General features: G+C 39.8%; 1 protein-coding gene across 1 annotated transcript in view; it reads left to right on the top strand.

Annotated features, from left to right (window-relative positions):
• The window catches only part of ATP8B4 (ATPase phospholipid transporting 8B4 (putative)), a 256,394-nt gene that overhangs the window by 149,757 nt on the left and 92,141 nt on the right, over positions 1–14,496 (top strand). The window contains exons 12-13 of the mRNA XM_004386306.2: positions 4,261–4,349; positions 12,221–12,417. Of these exons, the coding sequence (XP_004386363.2) occupies positions 4,261–4,349; positions 12,221–12,417 (286 nt within the window). The remainder of the gene's footprint in view (positions 1–4,260; positions 4,350–12,220; positions 12,418–14,496) is intronic.

Raw genomic sequence — 14,496 nt, 5'->3', positions numbered from 1 at the left:
AGAAGAAACTAAAAAACAAAAACAAATAAGTATGGTGATGAGGGAGCCATTGCGGGTGGGGTGGAACTGAGGTGACAGCAAGCTCTTGATGAGAGGTGTGGCATGGCCCCTCAGGAAGGGCCAGAGGCAGCACAGGGCCTAGGTGGGAGGGAGAAGGAAAAGGGAGAAGGGGATGGATAAAGCAAAATAAAATATTGCACTGAGGGAACTGGCCTGTGAGGGTGGCGCAGACCCAGGGAGGCCGTGTGCCAGTGCCTCTCTACCCAAGCGGTGCAGCACAGTCCATTGAGAAGGGAGGGTAGTGGTGGATGGGGCTAGGTTGACTGGAGAAAGGAAAGGAAGGAAGGAAGGGAGAGAGAGAAGAAATAACAACAACAAGAGAAACAAAAACAAAAATAAACAAACAAAATGGCACTGAGGGAGCTGGCTGGTAATGGTGGTGCAGACCTAGGGAGGCCGTGTGCCAGTGGTTCTCTAGGTAAGCGGTGCCAAACAGCACTTCAAAAAGGGGTGAGGGAAGTTCACAGAGATAGGTGGGAAGGAGAAAGGAAAGGAAGGAATGGAGAGAGAGAAGAAACAACAAAACAAGAGAAACAAAAATAAACAAACAAAATGGCACTGAGGGAGCCAGCTTGTGACAGTGGCACAGACTTGGGGATGCCATGTGCCAGTGGCTCTCTAGCCAAGTGGTGCAGCACAGCCTGTCAAGAAGGAGCAAGGATGGCACACAGGGCTAGGTAGACAGGAGAAAGGAAAGGGAGGAAAGGATAGACAAGAAATAAACAAATAAAAAACAAAAAAAATGGCACTGAAGGAGCCAGCCAGTAGGGGTGGCACAGACCCAGGGAGGTTATGTATCAGTGACTCCCTAGCCAAGTGGTGCAACACGGCCCATTGAGAAGGGCTGGGGAAACTCAAGGGGCCGGGTAGGTTGGAGAAAGGAAAGGAAGGAAGGGAGAGAGAGAGACAAAACAGAAGAAAAAAATGGCACTGAGGGAGCCTGCCAGTGCAGAGGCATAGAACTGAGGAGGCCATGCTGGTGGCTCTCTAGCCACGTGATGCAGCACAGCTTGTTGAGAAGGGGTAGGGGTGGTGTTCAGGGCTTGCTGTACAGGAGAAAGGAGAGGAAGGAAGGGAGAGAGAGAAAAAAAACAAACAAAAGCCAAAAAAACAATATGGCACTAGGGGAACCAGACGTTAGGGGTGGGGCAGACCAGGGTAGCAGTGAGCTCGTGGGCCAATCGACCATGGCCCATTGGAAAGCAGTGGAGGCCAAGTAGAGGGTAGAAAGGTGGAGGGTGGGAAATCGTATATCCTTGGTTACCGGATGCTCTGTCTCCTGTTTGGAGCTCTGTGAAGTTGCTTTCCCTTACTCCCTGTCTGAGTTCTTTGGTAGCTGTGGCCCAAGATGGCAAATTCAGCCATGTTAGCTGGTAGGGGACCTCCATTCCATGGCTCTCTTCATTCTCTGTTCTCTGTCGGTTTCTTACACCACTCAGTGCTTGATTGAGTTCTTTATCCCTTCATTTGATGCTTAGGGTTCCAGGACTGACATTTGTGTCTGTTTTACTTAGTTTTTTGGGTCTTTGCTGTAGAGGGATGGCATGGTGCTTCTGTCTATAGTGCCCTGTTAGCTCTGCCCCTGTAGCCCAAAATTTTGTTTGCATTTGTATGATCTTGTTAACAATAACTAATTCAATATTATAGTTCAGCTACAGCATGCTATGCTAGGTCAGTTATTGTGATCATAAATGTAAAGCATATACACACATTCCCTAAAACATAAGCAGTGCTCAGGAAATGAATTAATTTGCTAAACAAGTATTTACTGAGTGCCTACTATGTTCCAGGCACTATGCTACCTACTTATTGGTGATTAAGAAGGTGAGCAAAAACAAATGCACTTCCTTTACTCGTATAGCTTTCAGTCTGGTAGGGAAAAGAGACATTAACCTCAAATAATTGTAGTAATGAATGTACATAATCACAAACTGAGATAGGTGCTCTGAAGAATAAGAATGTGAACTCACAAGAGTATATAATGGAGGAAACTGATTTCGACTTGAGATTTAGGGAAGGCTTTCCCAATGAAGTTTGAGTCAAGAGTTGAAGGATGAGAAAATGTTAACCAGGTGAAGAGTGTAGGGAAGCCAGCCAGAAGGCACATTATGGGCAAAGGCTTTGTGGCAGGAGTGAAGATGGTGAGGTAAAATAACTTAAGAAGTCCAGTATGGAACATGGAAAGCATGAAGATGTGGATAGTGGCTGGACCATGCAAAGCCTTGTGATATGTATCCTGAATTTTGATCATTATCCTAAAAACATTGGGAAGCCATTGTGAGTTTACAAACAGGTAAGATGTATACCGGTATGTGCTAAATTTGAAAGGTATACTCTTGCCTACAGTGTTTGTAATGTTTGTAAATAGACAGCAGGTCCCTGAAAGAGTGCATGATTGGGGTGGGAGAGAAGGAATTCTAGTATTTGATGGCCAGGTAGAGGGAGGTAAGCATCAAGGAAGATAGAGAAGGATCTATCAAAGAAGCAGGAGGATAAACAAAAGAACATTGTAACATAGAAGATAAGGGAAGAAGGTGTTTCAAAAGGATGGAATAGTCAGTAGTGTCAAAGGCTGCTGAGTGGTCAGGAAGACATATAGGATATTGATGATAACATCAGGTCTATTTTGGTGAAGTGTGTGGCCCAGAAACTAGATTGAGTAATGAGTGGCAGATGAGAATAGAAAATTTCTTCAAGAACTTTGACTGTGGGGGGAAGAATATGTGTGTATCAATATCTGTGAATATATTTAGATAAGTGCTTACAAACCCATAAAGTGGATTACTTGTTAGTCTGTGTGTGTTTCTGTGCCTATAAACTATAAATTTTTGCCAAAAAACTGGTCTGTCAATATTTCAGCTTTTGAGCAATCATAAGCTTTGTTTGCTCTTTGTTGTCTTCACCATAAAAGAAATATTTCCCACTCTCAATGTCCATACAATTTTTATAAATGATTCTGAGAAAGTGGCTAGGAATAGGACACTGGGGTACAATTTCTAACTCAAGTGAATTGTTATGAGACCCCAAACTTTACTTCAATTTGCCCTTCAAGTAAATGAAAGTCTTAAGAGTGTGTCTACTCTACCCAGAATGATATTTAATTTCATGTGTGCCTCTCTTTTTCTCTTATTTTTCTCATTTCCCTTTCCTCCTATTTTAAATGGCTGTCTGGATTAATAATCGTGGGAAGATAACATGGAGAGGGAACACTAAAGAAGTCAGTTTATAATTAAAATCTAATTGCTTCTATTCAGCATTGTCTCTGTCCACAGGAATTTCCTTAACAATCTATTCTAATACTCTCCTTTGTTAATCACCTAATACCTAACTTTTAAAGCAGTTAATAATACACTTAGAATTCCTTGAACAAGTAATTAGTAACTGTATCATGAGATAATCTATTGTATTTACCTGAAATAATCTAACACAAGATTTAAGACAATTCTTGCCTCTACAAAAAGGGCATATCATATGTCGTTGTTGTTGCCATTGAGTCCATTCTGACTCTTAATGACCCCATGTGACAGAGTAGAACTGCCCCATAGGGTTTTCTTGGCTGTAGTCTTTATGGGAGCAGATATATATGTCATTCTCCCACAGAGATGTTCGGTGGGTTCAAACTGCCAACCTTTCGGTTAGCAGCCAAGCACTGAACCGTCGCTCCTTGCGTATTATATACCAGTATTTGATATACAATAAAGTTTAAATTGTTTCCTGATGAACTTCTTGGAATTATTCACAAACCTTTTTGGGGAAATGGACTCAGAGTTTGAGTTCTTAAATTTCTGCTTTTGATATTAGTGTTCTGAATTGTTTTTATTTTTGCATCCTTTTTAACATTTCCAAATTAGTCCTCACTTTTATGGACTTCATTATCCTTAACTGCTTCAAACTAGAAGATATTATTGTTACACATGTGCAAAGGTTTTTGAAGAATAGCATTTCTGACAACTTTCAGCTACAAGTTCTGCCTGCATTTATCCTATTCAAAGGAGACCGATTATCTTGCAGTTTCCAGGGTTAAGCCACTGGATGAGAATCATACACAACTTAACAATGGCCCTTTCTCTTAGTAAAAGTTAAATTCTTTTCAGAAACATTTTCTTTTCCTTTTGGGAAAATTTTATATGATTGAGAAGTAATGATAATAATAATGCATAATCTTATCATTTCAAATTTGTTATTTACTTTTTTTTGCAGGTCCTGACACTAAACTAATGCAGAACAGTGGTAAGACTAAATTTAAAAGGACGAGCATTGATAGATTGATGAATACGCTAGTACTGTGGGTAAGTCACTCTAACAAAATTAGGTGGTATCACCAGTCATTGTTATCCTGATATATTTCTTATATTTTTCTGGGAATTCTCTTAGAAACTCCATTCTCCTTGAGGAGTTTGTATTTTGGGAATTTTGCGTTTGGGGCTCAGGCATACTGCTTCTACTTCCTAGATAATGATGATTTCTCAGCTTTGGTAGAATTTCTCATAAGAAGTAGATTGGTGCTTACAGAGGCCTTCATGGTCATGCAAATTCTCCATATTCCAAGGATTGGATTTTGAAAAATAAAATATAGTTTTTAAGATAATTTGGTCTTTTTGTTGTCTTACCTCTGCTCAAGTCCTCTCTACATAGCTTATGAACAGGGCTGGCTTCATGGGTGTGTGCAGTCACACAGGGCCACGTGCTTAGTTTAAGGATCTGCTGTCACTGTCTAGGAATTATTAATTATTTATAAACAAAGGGCCCCCTATTTTCATTTTGCACTAGACTCTGAAATTTATGTGGCCAGTCCTGCTGTGCACCCTTTGAGGCCCAGGTCCACAATTCTCCTTCATGAAGGCTTCTAAACCTTTATAGCCCATGGTAAACTCATGCCTCTAAATTTTCTAAATGATTTTCTATACCACACATTTACCATAAACAGTCCTCTGCATCCCATCCTTTTGCCAGTTAATCTTGTGCAACTTCATACTACTGATTTCATTGTTATCTGACTTTTTTGTAATATTGCTTTGCCTCCTTAAGTAGGTGTTAAATTGAAGACAATGACTTTGAAATATGAAGACAGTGACTTTCAAATATATTACAAACTCACAATCATAAAGAATCTGAGCTTAGTGCATGCTTGACTGATATGTAATAGTTGGACTTTGAATAAGGAAAGAAGAAAATTAACTTTTGCTGGACACAAAATGTTGGCCAGGCTGTGTTTTACTCTCAGGATTGCCCTCAGACTTGGGGCACCTGTGTTTCCTCCCACACTTTCCCCTTGGGCCAGAGCACATTGGGCCAGAGGGGCATGCCCATGTGGAGCCTGTGCCTCCTTCTAGCATTACAAATTTAAATGGCCTTGAACCCATTTCTAGGGCTTGCATGGGGATTGTGTATCTATCCAGCTCAGAGTAAAATTACTGATTGTGCACAAGGGACTGTTCCTGCTTTTCATATTAGAAAATAGAACAGGAGGAGCCAACATGGTACCCTAGACAGACACGCCATGCTGTCCCTCTGCAGCAAAGACCTGAAAAACTAAGTAAAAGAGACACAAACATCAATCCTGGAACCGTAAGCATCAAATGAAGGGATAAAGAACAAGATTAAACACTGAATAGAAGAAGAAACTGAAGGAAAACAGAGAACAAGTAGAGATGCAGAGTGGAGGTCCCCTGTCAACTAATACAGCACAGCGTCACTGTCTTAGAGCTCAGCAATGACCCCAGACAGGGAGTACGGGATGGCAACTTCACAGAGCTCCCAACAGGAGACAGAGCACCTGGTAACCAGAGAAATATGCTCTCCCACCCCTCACCCTTCTGTCCAGTACACCACTTAAAGCCTTTCCCAAATGGCCATACAGCACTGCTTTGGCTAGAGAGACACTGGCCCACCACCAGCCTGGGTCCACCTCTCCTGCCCCCACCCACTGGCTCCTGCCACACCATTTTTTTCCCTTTCTTCCTTTTCTTTCTCCCTCCCACCTAGCCCTGTATGCCACCTCTACACCTTCCTGCCAGGCCACACTGCACTGCCACATGTAGAGAGCCAATGGCCCACTGCTACCCTGGGTACTCCGTGCCTTCACCCACCAGTTCTCATCATGCCATTTTTTTTTTCTCCCTCTCTTCCTTTTCTTTCTCCCTCCCACTTAGCCCCGTATGCCACCTCCACCCCCTCATTGCTGGCACCCAGGTCCACCCCACCCCCACCCACTGGCTATCCATTTTTTCTTGTTTCTCTTTTCTTTGCCTCTCTTTTCTTCTCTTTGTTCCCCTCAACTAGCCTTGTATGCCACTCCCCCTTTCAGCTGGACCTCACCACGACACTGTGGCTAGAGTGTCCCCAGCTCAGTCCCACTGCCACACCAGGTCCACACTGCCCCACCACTCAGCCAACTGCTGGATAGAGGGAAGTGAGCCTGTACCACTCCCTGTATGACACCCCTGCCTATCTAGCAAGGGGCTATGAATGCTTACACACCACTGGACCAACAACAGGAGCAGAAAACACCCACCCAGTCCATCCTCAGCCACCTTACCAAACCAGTGTACAGCAAAGCAGGCTCACCCTGCCTGCTGCTGCCCTGTCCATCCAGACATGGTGGTGAGAGCTATCGTGCCCACAGGAGCAAAGTATGGAGCAAAGCATGCTCGGCCCGCCTGCCATGACATATCAAAACAAAACAAAAAAGCAGAATGAAACAAAAGAACATACTATCTATAAATAAAGAAAATAGTACTTTAATGTCTTGGAGACAGCAGACAATATCAAAACATATAAAAAAGAAGCAGGACAAGATGACTCCAGCAAGTGACAAAAATAAAGAATCAGATGACCTTCCAGAAGAAAAAAAGGAAGTGGAACAATCTGATATGGAATTCAAAAGACTAATATTTACGGCTCTCCAAGAGATTAGGAAAGAGATCTAGTGAAGCACAGACAAAACTTTGGAAAACACAGACAAAAACAATGAAAACATAGCCAAAATTAAAGAAAACACAGACAAAACAGTAGAAGAACTCAGGAAAATAATACAAGAACAAAACATCTAAATAAATAAGCAATTAGAAATTATACAAAAACAGCAACTAGAAATCTAAAAGATAAACAACAAAATTTCAGAAATAGACAACTCAATAGAAGGTTTTGGGAGAAAATTTGAAACAATGGAAGACAGACTCATCAAGATTGAACACAAATCCATGGACACTATTTTGTTTGAGGAAAAATCAGAGAAAAGAATGAAGAAAAATGAAGAAAACCTAAGAAATATGTGGGACAAAATCAAGAGCAAAAATTTGTGTGTGATCAGAGTTCCACAACAGGGAGAGAAAATTGAAAACATAAAGATTGTTGAAGATTTGGTGGCAGAAAACTTCCCAAATATCATGAAAGATGAAAAGCTGACCATCCAAGAAGCTCAAAGAACCCATAAATGATAGACCCCAAAAGAAAGACACCAAGAGATATTAATCACACTAGCCAAAACCAAAAGACAAAGAAAGAATCCTGAGAGCAGACCGAGAAAAATGAAAAGTCACATACAAAGGAGAAACAATAAGAATAAGCTCTAATTACTTGGCAGAAACTATGCAGGCAAGAAGGCAATGAGATGACATATATAAAATCTTGAAAGAAAAAACTGCAAGCCAAGAATAATATATTCCGCAAAACTCTCTCTCAAATATGATGGCAAAATTGGGACATTTCCAGATAAACAGAAATTAAGGGAATCTGCAAAAACCAGATTTTTTAAGTTATAAGAAATATTAAAAGGAGTACTTTTGGTTAGAGAACCAACAACATCAAACAACAACTGGAGTCTAAGACACAGGACAGCATCAGCCAGATATCAACCAGGTAAAGAACTCTCAACAATAAAAGAAAACAAAAAAACAAAAAAAAACTGAAAGACTTAAAACAGGAATACAGAGATGTCAATCTGTAAAGGACAACAGCGTTAAAACAATAAAAAGGGAAGTAAATGGTATAGATGTAGAACTTTCAAATGAAGAGGAAGTCAAGGCAATATCAAGTAATAAAAGACTTGTTCAAACTTGGGAAGATAAGGGCAAATTTCAAGGTAACCACAAAGAAAGTTAATAAACCTACTCATCAAAGCCTCAGTAAACATAAAATCTATAATAATGAAAGAAAAGAAAAGAAAATCCACAAACAAAAGAAACTAAGCTCAGGAAAGTAAAAGAAAGAAGGAAAATATCAGCACCACAAAAAAAAAAAAAAAAAAAAAAAAAAGCACACTATGACAGCAATAAACTCATACCTATGGATAATCACCTTGAATTTAAATGGCTTAAATGCACCTGTAAAGAGACGTAGAGCAGCAGAATGGATAAAAAAAAAAAAGCATGACCCATCAATCTGCTGTCTACAAGAGACACACCTTAGACACAAAGACACAAATATATTAAAAATTGAAGGATGGAGAAAATTATATCAAGCAAACAGCATAAAAAAAGAGCAGGAGTGATGGTACTAATCTCAGGTAAAGTAGATGTTAAGGCAAAATCCACCATAAAAGACAAGGAAGAACATTATCTAATGATTAAAGGGACAATCCACCAAGAAGACATAACCTTAATGCATATTTATGCACCCAGTGACAGGGCTCCAAAATACATAAAACAAATTCTAACAGCCCTGAAAAGAGAAATTAACAGTTCCACAATAATAGTAGAAGACTTCAACACACCACTCTCAGTAAAGGACAGAACACCTAGAAAGAAACTCAACAAAGATACAGAAGATCTAAAGGCCAAAATCAACCAACTTGACCTCATAGACATATACAGAACACTCCAGCCAAGAGCAGCAAGGTATACTTTCTTTTCCAACTCACATGGAACATTCTCCAGAATAGAAAATATTTTAGGCCAAAAAGCAACCCTCAAAAATATCCAAAACATCAAAATAATACAAAGTATTCTCTCTGATCACAATGCCATAAAAGTAGAAATCAATAACAGGAAGAGCAAGGGAGAAAAATCAAATACATGGAAACTGAATCAAATACCTTGCTTAAAAACCATTGAGTAATAGAAGAAATCAAAGAGGGAATAAAAATTTCTAAACACCTTAAGGGACCAAGCTACTAGGGCTGAGAGCTGGGGACCAGGGTCTTGGGGACATGTAGGTCAGTTAGCATAATGTAGTTCATAAAGAAAATGTTCTAGATCCTACTTTGGTGAGTAGTGTTTGGAGTCTTAAAAGCTTGTGAGTTGCCATCTAAGATACATCTAATGGTCCCATCACGTTCTGAGCAAAGGAGAATGAAGAAAACCAAAGGCACGAGGAAAATATTAGTCCAAAGGGCTAATGGACCACACGAACCACAGCCTCCACCAGCCTGAGCCAGGAGAACTAGATGGTGACCAGCTACCATCATCAACAGCTCTACTAGGGATCACAATAGATGGCACCGGACAGAGAAGGAGAAAAATGTAGAACTAAATTCCAATTCACAAAAAAAGAACAGACTTTACTGGTCTGACAGAGTCGGGAGGAATCTCTGAGACTTTGGTCCCCGGACACCCTGCAAACTCAGAACTGAAGCCATTCCCAAAGTCCACATTTCAGCCTATAAAACAAACACTAACACAGGTGAGGACCGTCCTTCTTAGTTCAATGAGGTGTATGAGACCAAATGAGCAACACTTGCCAAAAAGCAAAGACAAGAAGGCAGGAAGGGTTAGGAAAACTGGACGAATGGACACAGAGAACCTAGGGTAGAAAAGGAAAGGGCGAGAGTGCTGACACATTGCAGGGATTGCAACTAATGTCAAAAAACAATTTGTGTATAAAATTTTTGAATTAATAACTAATTTGTGCTATAAACTTTCACCAAAAACACAATTAAAAAAAGAAATAGTATGATCCTCTGGGGAGTTAGAAGCAGAATCCAACCTTAAATTAGAGCATTTAATTTCAAGTAAAGGAGCCCTGGTGGCACTGTGGTGAAGTACTTGGCTGCTAACCCAAAAGTTCAAAGTCACCAGCCTCTCTGCAGGAGAAGGATGTGGCAGTCTGCTCTCATTAAGATTTACAGCCTTGGAAACCTTGTGGGGGCAATTCTACTCTGTCCTATTGGGTCCCTATGAGTTGGAATTGAATCTATGGCAATGAGTTAATGTCAAGTGTCACCAACTTTAACGCTCTTAAAGTAATCCAGTTCAATTAATTTACAAAACTTGTTGCAGTCAAGTCGATTCCAACTCATAGTGACCCTACAGGACAGAGTAGAACTGCCCCCATAGGTTTCCAGGAGTGGCTGGTGGATTCAAACTACCAGCTTCTTGCCGTAGCTCTTAACCACTGTGCCATTACAACTCCAATTAATTTATAGTGTCAACCAATTAAGAGAAAAGAGGATACTGTGATACAGGTACAGAATTGGTAAGATTTCAGGGATTCACAATTCTACTTTTCTCTAATACATAGTTTTCTACTATAGTTTAAAATAGGTTTTTTTCCCAACCTTGTCTTCTTACGTGTCTATATTGTCCGTAAGAGAATAAAATAGAAAGCAAGCCTAGAATTTTTGAATATGCTTTCTTGAAGAAAAGAATGAAATAGGAGGAAATGTCATTGCGGCTGTCTATCCTCACTCATCCTTCACACTAGCTGGTCTCAGCTCCTGACACAATGTGACACCTAGCAGAACAGAGTCTCCATAATGCCTTCTTCAGCTCAGGTCTTACCATGTTCACTGAGCTTGTGTCTGTCTTTCCCGAGGCTGGGATTTTGAACTCATGAGGGACTGAACTTGCTGTCTCTGCCGGTGATATATCTCTAAACGAGGGCTTTGGAGCAGTTTGCTCCTGTTCGAACCCCTGCTGAGAACTTGCATTTCTAAGAAGTTCCCTGCTGAGAATTTGTATTTCCACTCCAGATACACTGAATCAGAATCTACATTTTAACAAGATCCCCAGTGAACCTTATGTATAACTTCCTGGGAACTTGTTAGAAATGCTAATTATCAGCAGGGAATTTGTTATAAATGCAAATTCTCAGCAAGGGTTGAACCCGATGAACTGGTTCAAAACCCTGCTCTAAATTGACTGTCTTTGTAAGGGTTTGCTTACAATTTTCAGTTTACTTCCCACTTTTTCTGCTTTTTTTTTTTTTTAATTTAGAAAGGAAATTATATCTGCCATGAAGTATTTTCATTAACCCTTCTCATTCTTGTTGCCCTCAAGTTAAGGATCATGCACCCAGTTGTAAGGGTGTGCTTACAATTTTCAGTTTACTTCCCACTTTTTCTGCTTTTTTTTTTAATTTAAAAAGGAAATTATATATGCCATGAAGTATTTTCATTAACCTTTCTCATTCTTGCCCTCAAATAAGGATCATGCACCCAGATCTGTAGCCAAGAAACTTGACTAGTCTGATAGCTCTTGAATCATTGACATTTTCTTCTTTTCGTTCTTATGACTTGAGTAACCATATAATTTATTACTCATACAGGACACTTTGAAGGTACTTTAGCTACTTCTCAACCTGAACTCCTAAGCGGAAATGAAACTAATTTTCTTTTATTTTGCCGAATGTTTAAATATATGCATTTATCACCAATTGAGGATGTGAAGCTATTAGCTATGTGGCCATAGACAAGTTATGTAGTTTCTCTGTTGTTGTTAGCTGCTGTCGAGTTGGCCCTCGACTCATGGCCACTCCGTGTGTTACAGAGTAGAAATGCTCCATACTATTTTCTTGGCTGCAATCTTTATGGAAGCAGTTTGCCAGATCTTTCTTCTGCAGAGCCACTAGGTAGGTTTAAACCACCAACCTTTCAGTCAGCAGCCAATTGCAAACTGCTTGCACCATCCAGGTTCCTTAATTTCTCTGTGCCCCCATTTTATTTTGTTTTGTTTTTAATCTGTGAAGTGTGGCTGGATAATGATTGTTTCTCTCAGAGTCAATGGGAGAATTGAATGAGAAAATGTATGTAAGATATTTAGCCAAATTACTGACATAAAAATCTTAAATTTTACTCATATGACTAAAGATAAGTAAGAAGAGCTTTGCATAAACTTGTTTTTCAAATGGAGATTTCTTAGAGCTAGAAGTGTAATTAGATCACAATGATATGACTAGTTTTGGGTTCACATTAACCTTAACCAGACTTCTGTTCTCATTTCAGATTTTTGGGTTTCTGGTAAGCTTGGGAGTTATTCTTGCAATAGGAAATTCAATCTGGGAGCAACAAGTTGGGGACCAATTCAGAACTTTCGTCTTCTGGAATGAAGGAGAGAAGAGCTCTGTGTTCTCAGGATTTTTAACATTCTGGTCATATGTTATTATTCTCAATACAGTTGTACCCATTTCACTCTACGTGAGGTAAGATGAGAGTTTATACTTCAGTGGGGCCAATTCATCAAAAAGCCTTTGTTTCTTGGAATCTGTTTTTTTTTATTATTATTTTTTGGTTTTACAATTACAGCAGTGAGATAGAAGCCTCGCTGTAACTGCTCATGATCTGCTACATCTGTTACAAATGAGGCAACTAAGCTGTTTAATCTGTTTAACTTTTAAAAACACAAAACAAACCCACCTTCGTCAACTTGATTCCAACTTATAGCAAACCTATAAGACAGAGTAGAACTGCCCCATAGGGTTTCCAAGGATGTAAATCTTTATGGAAGCTAACTGCCACATCTTTCTCCTGTGGAGCAGGTGGTGGGTTTGAACCGCCGTCCTTTTGGTTAGTAGCCAAGTGCTCTAACCACTGTGCAACCAAGGCTCCTATTTAACTTTTACATTTTCAAATTACAATAAATACATTTTATTTTCTTCTTGATTCAGTCTGGTTTGTTAGGAATGTTTTTCTTTGAACTACATAGACTACAATATAATCTTCTGCAACCTGATTAATGAGAATTATGTTGATGTTGGGTAAAAAAAAGGAAGAACATTTGGAGAGATCTATTCAGACGGTGCTTCCCTGCCACTAGTCTGGCACCAAATACCTGGATTCGAGTCCTGGTTCTACCACTTGCTTGCTCCACAACCCTGGACAAGTCACTTTACTTCCCAGTGCCTCAGTTTAGAGAATTGTATGAAAAATAAATATGTTAATTCATGTAAAACTCTTAGAAGAATGCCTAGTGCATTGTAACTGCTTAATGAATATTAGTTTTTTCTATTATTATTGTTATCTATAAATGAATACCCAAAGAAGTTGAAATATAGTGGGTGATGCTTATCCATTGTTAAATAAGTAGAAGTGTGACTCTTAACTCCTACTCTACAAGTTGGTCTGCCATTTCTAGATTTGGTTCAACAAACTAGAGCTAAAATTCTCTCTCTCTCTCTGTGTGTGTGTGTGCTTATGTGTGTTTAATAAGACTTAAAAGTTGACCCTAGAGTCCATACTTGAGACATTCTTGTTCCTAATCCTACCAAGACTGAGCCAGACAGTCCCAAAAGACACTGGAGCCAAGATGGGACTTGGTTGGTTGACACTTCTCCTCACCAGTGTTTTAATGATACACAAAATTGCCAGCTCTAAATCTCTACTAATTTTTACGAGTTTCTTTTTCTCTCTTTCCAAAATCCTGGCTATGATGAAGCAAAGGAAGTATAATGCACAACATCTAGGCTTGTTTTGGATAGTGGTCAGCAAACTGAAATGTCAAGTTGTAGGAAATTGACTTAAAGTGGTGCCATGTGGCGCCAACACCGCAAATTGCTTTGAGCCCTCTGGAGCTGTGGTCAGAGTGGGCTCTATTTAAACTGTATCCTACTGGCTCATCTTTGATTCTAAGGACCTCGCGTGCTTATGCCCAATTATAAAGTCGGTGGTAAATCCTGCTCATTGCCAGAAGAGCTATGGTCACCTTTTATAACTTTCGTTTTATGTCCTAAATGAATAATAAATGTGCATACTGGCTTACTATCTGCACATGTGCAATTTCACATGTCCTCTTGGAAGGAGTATATTCTGCATACACTCTTTCTTTGAAGAGTTTTTCTTTGCCAGTTTTCATTTAATGATTTGAAAGATTGATTTTTTTTTTTTTTTTGAGAAACTGAGTCTAGATCCCAGGTGAGCATTCCTTCTCCTTTAATGTGTCTCCTGGAGGGGTGGACTAAAGAAAGTCAGTTTAAAGTAGTCCACAACCAGGATCTGGTCTTCTCACTACCACCAATAGCTGTGTGATCCTAGGGAAAGCACTGGGCTTCTCTGTGCCTTAGTTAGCCTTCAAATATTTGATTTCTGAGTTCCTTTCTGTTTCAAATAGTACCACCTTATCTTTAAGTGGTAGCCCTGGTTGCTCAGTGGTTAAGTGCTCAGCTGCTAACTGAAAGCTTGGTGGTTTGAACCTACCAGCCGCTTTGTGGGAGAAAGATGTGGCAGTCTGCTTCTGTAAAGATTTACAGCCTTGGAAACCCTATGGGGCAGTTCTACTCTGTTCT

This window comes from Trichechus manatus, unplaced genomic scaffold (assembly GCF_000243295.1).
Source record: "Trichechus manatus latirostris isolate Lorelei unplaced genomic scaffold, TriManLat1.0 scaffold00161, whole genome shotgun sequence".
Classification (NCBI taxonomy): Eukaryota; Metazoa; Chordata; class Mammalia; order Sirenia; family Trichechidae; genus Trichechus; species Trichechus manatus.
Note: the sequence above shows the minus strand (reverse complement) of the source record. Positions and strands in the feature narration are given on the sequence as shown.